Source organism: Durio zibethinus, chromosome 4, assembly GCF_047325235.1.
Source record: "Durio zibethinus cultivar Kanyao isolate XHJ-2024 chromosome 4, ASM4732523v1, whole genome shotgun sequence".
In the NCBI taxonomy this organism is placed as follows: domain Eukaryota; kingdom Viridiplantae; phylum Streptophyta; class Magnoliopsida; order Malvales; family Malvaceae; genus Durio; species Durio zibethinus.
In genome coordinates this window covers 32,590,767-32,594,632 of record NC_143165.1, presented here as the reverse complement: position 1 = coordinate 32,594,632, position 3,866 = coordinate 32,590,767, and the positions used below count along the sequence as shown (strand labels likewise).

The 3,866-nt window shown below is 36.6% G+C and overlaps 1 protein-coding gene across 2 annotated transcripts; it reads right to left on the bottom strand.

Annotated features, from left to right (window-relative positions):
- On the bottom strand, nucleotides 1-3,421 carry LOC111287783 (L-tryptophan--pyruvate aminotransferase 1-like). 2 transcript variants are annotated; one of them, XM_022878457.2, is made up of 5 exons: nucleotides 3,333-3,421; nucleotides 1,924-2,230; nucleotides 808-1,088; nucleotides 430-731; nucleotides 1-330 (listed from the first exon to the last, which is right to left on the bottom strand). In XM_022878457.2, the coding sequence occupies exons 2-5, from the start codon at nucleotides 2,215-2,217 to the stop codon at nucleotides 131-133; spliced, it is 1,077 nt and encodes a 358-aa protein (XP_022734192.2). In that variant the 5' UTR covers nucleotides 2,218-2,230; nucleotides 3,333-3,421; the 3' UTR covers nucleotides 1-130. The 2 variants fall into 2 exon arrangements, with proteins under 2 accessions (XP_022734192.2, XP_022734191.2); XM_022878456.2 differs by lacking the exon at nucleotides 3,333-3,421 and adding an exon at nucleotides 2,516-2,688.
- Between the last annotated feature and the right edge of the window lie 445 nt (nucleotides 3,422-3,866).

The following is a 3,866-nucleotide window of genomic DNA, read 5'->3' as shown; positions in this document are numbered from 1 at the left end:
TTTAAGTTTAAACAAAAAGTCCTTTTATTTATCTCCTACATAAATCTGTTCAATTTCCACGTACCATGTGGTTTAATCGGGCATATACACCTGCAACGATCAAAGGATTTTGCTTTTCGCCCCCTGACGACTAATAATTGCCATTGGTGGTCACTTTGATTGCTGATAACCTCTCCAATAAAAGGTTAAACTCGTCATCAGAACTCAGCATGCTAATCCTAGTATACTTTGATCCAACACCAAACTTCGTCCCGCCCCTCGTCACTATCTTATGTTCTCTTAAGAGATTGTCACAGTTCAAGCCTTCCTTGCTCTTCAACCATGCATAGGCTGTATCAGAAGAAGAAATCAAGAAAAAAAAAGTTTCATCAATATTGAAATTAGTGTGCAAATGATGCCCGCCATTAATTGATTTTTATGGTGCATTACCAGGATTATGATCAGTGTATTCGCCACTGAAGTTGCAGTAGTCTGGCGAGTACTTAGGCAGACTGAAAACTCCATTGCGTTTAACCACTTCCCGCAGCTTTTCCCATCTTTCAGACATGAGGTGCTGTCCATATTCAAAGAAATTTTCTTCTTTGTTAGGCCCAGAATTCAGGCAGTCGTCGCTGATAACTCCTAGAATCTTGGCAGCCCGGAGTTGGGATTCTTTGGATACCCCAATGCTGTTAAGCTCTATGAACTTCACCATCTTGGTTGCAATTTCTTTATCTTTAACAATAACCCAGCTGCAGAATAAAAAGGTTATAAATTAAGTGGTCAAGATTTTTCTTGATTAATTATATCATGGCAGGAGATTCTTACCCAATGCGAGAACCAGCATGTCCTGTGGCTTTGGAGAAGGTAAAAAGCATAACATCATAATCAGCCCTACCAGTGATGGGGGTGTATTGAGGCCAATAGTAGGCCAGGTCGTGAATAAGTTTGCCACCTTTACGATTCACCACTGCTCCTCGAATTGCACCGTCAGGGTTGTTGGGTGAAGTGACCACCTCTATGTAAGGCCCATCTTTATTAAAGGAGTATGCATCACCTGCCCATTTGTACAGCCCTGAACGCAGGAACTCCGTCTCCTCTGGATATGACTGCAACCAAGGTAAATTTTAGTCAGCAGAGGTTAAAATTTCATGCATGGATGTAATCTTTTGAAGACATAAAACACATTAGAATGTGCAAAGAGAGCATGTTAAAGATCATTTACAATATTATTTTATTTGTATAAGAGGATTCCATGGTTTCCGGGAACCGTGAATAACATGTTAAATGTCTGCTTTTGTATCTCAAAAACTGCTCAAATTTTATATGGTTGAGTCCATCACTAATAAATCCTGGTGCATGCTAATTCCTGCTTGATGCAGCTGATTGAACTTGGCACGTAAATCAATGTCATTTTCTCGTAAATTGGTGCAGAAAATGCCAAAAGTGACTTTACTCCAAGTTTGGAACCAGACCGTAGAGGATCTGGGTTTGACCCGCAACATGCTTCAAAAACTAGTCATGCCTATGTTACCATGTTCGCCCTAAGATCCAAAACAATGCTACATGCACATGTTTGGTAGTTGTTTCTAAATCCTATGTGGTTAATGGAAAACATGATTGTCACTTTGTCCCATTTCGTTCTCAGTAATTTGTCTATATTCCCTTTGACAACAAACGTTCCCCATGTCATTGAAAAATGGAACCAATTGCTTTAATGGAAAAAGTTTTTCGGAGATTAAACATGTAGAAACCCGCAACGCGGAAAACAGTGGCTCTTCCCTCAATTAAAGAGTAGAGCCTAATAAATGCAACAGGAGAAGTGCAAAACATTGATTTGACTAAACTGAGTAGTAGTGTTAAAATGTTAAGATATACATATATAAAAAGTCAAATCTCTGAAGTCAACCAATATCAATGATTACAATTGTATCAGAGGCTTACAGAGTAGAAAGGGGCAGCAGCTACCACACTGATGGGCTCAGGCTCATTAGGAGAAGAGAGAGCATAGAGCAAAGCATGGAAAAGCTGGGTCGAGCCAGTCCCTACCACGATGAATCGATCATCGTCAGCTATTGCATTCCCGACCACGCCATGCAATCTCCGAATGGCATGATCAAGCTCCGGCATCAAAAACCAGCACAGATTTCCCGGGTTGCTGAAGTAGCTCATCAAATCATTGCCAGAAATCACCATTGAACACCTGTCTCCCAACTTCCTCCAGTATGACTCGTACATTGTAGGATCACCACTGTTGAAAATTTCATCATCGTATAAATTATCAATCATTTGGACTGGCAATAAACTGAAAGCTATTCAAAACCCGAAACCCAAACCGCAAAATATATCTATATCATATTTCATTGCATTGCATGCATCAATCAAAGCAGGATTTGTAAGCCAACAAAATTGGAGTGTTTAGTATAACCAAATAAAATGGAATATTAATGTAGCAGTCACACTCACAACCACCCATGGAAAGGGAAAAAAAGAAGAAAATAATTGCTAGAGAAATCAACGAAGGCAATGGACAAACCGAGCAAAGTTGATGACAGAGTCGGAGGAGAGAGTAGGAGGCGTCTTTTTGGCGGAGGAAATGGTGGATTTGGTAGCGGTAACCGCATTATCAATGCCGACCACCATCTTGGCTTCTCTAAAAGTGATTGTAAAATTACTTTTCTGCCAGTATATATTATAAAGGGACCTATCTCAGGGAAGACTTGTGGAACGTGGAGATGGGTATATATAGGGGGAGGAAATGCTGGAGTTTGGAAGGTGCTTGAACCCTAACTCAGAGTTTTTTCCCAAACTACTACACTTTGAAACTTATTTCCCTGACCAGTGTATTTTTAAACTTAATTCCTAAGCAAAGTTACTCTAACTTACCTTGGCTTCCCATATCAGCATACTTTTTCCATGTCAATATCTCATATTAATTAAATAAAAATAATTTTATTTCTACTTATCTACAACAATTGCATTCTTATCTTTGTCAAAATAATCTCTATCTCATTCTATTTTTTTACTCCAAAATCAATCTCAAAATCCATATTTCTCTGTCTTATCCTATTTTTTTACTCTAAAATCAATTTCAAAATTCATATTAATGACTACGTACCCCCGTAAAGATGTATTATCTTTGTCACAATAATCTTTATATTTCATTCTATTTTTCTTACTCCAAAATCAATTTCAAAATACATATAAATGATTGCATATCCACATGAAGAAGCATAACTTGAATAACAGTAAAATAAGAAACTACAAAACTTGAAAAGCAGTAAAAATGAAATCACCAAACCTAGATTCTATTTGCCTCTAAAAAAAAAACTTATTTATTTTGATGATATAACCTCTTTTTTCCCCAATTTCTTGTTTCAATTCTTTAATCTTTCAGCTCTCGGTAATCTGAAGTTGTTGATTTTAAAATCCTACAAAAAAGAATTGTCATTTTGAAACCATCTTCTCCTGATGCATAGGTTCCTTTTTAGATGAGGAACGTACAAAGTGGACAACACCATGTTGGATTCTTATGGCAACCAAACTCATCTTCAATATGGGAATCAAACACATGGACACACATGTCTTTTTCTTCAGCAATGAACTTATTGTTATGTTTTGGTTTGATTCTAAATTGTCATAAATTTTTTTAAAAATTTTTTGATGAATAATTGCCATAAACAAAAATTCTCTAATGAATGCAAATCAAAGCTTATTCTTTTTTTAAAAAAAAAATTTTGGAATAATATATTTTTGTCTCGAAAATTGAAATCTAAAGTAAAAGTATTGACTTTGGAGAATGGTTATGTGAAAATAAAAAAGATGAATGTATATGTTATAGGCGTACAAGAGAAAAACATGATGTAAATAAAAAGGAAGATGAGGTG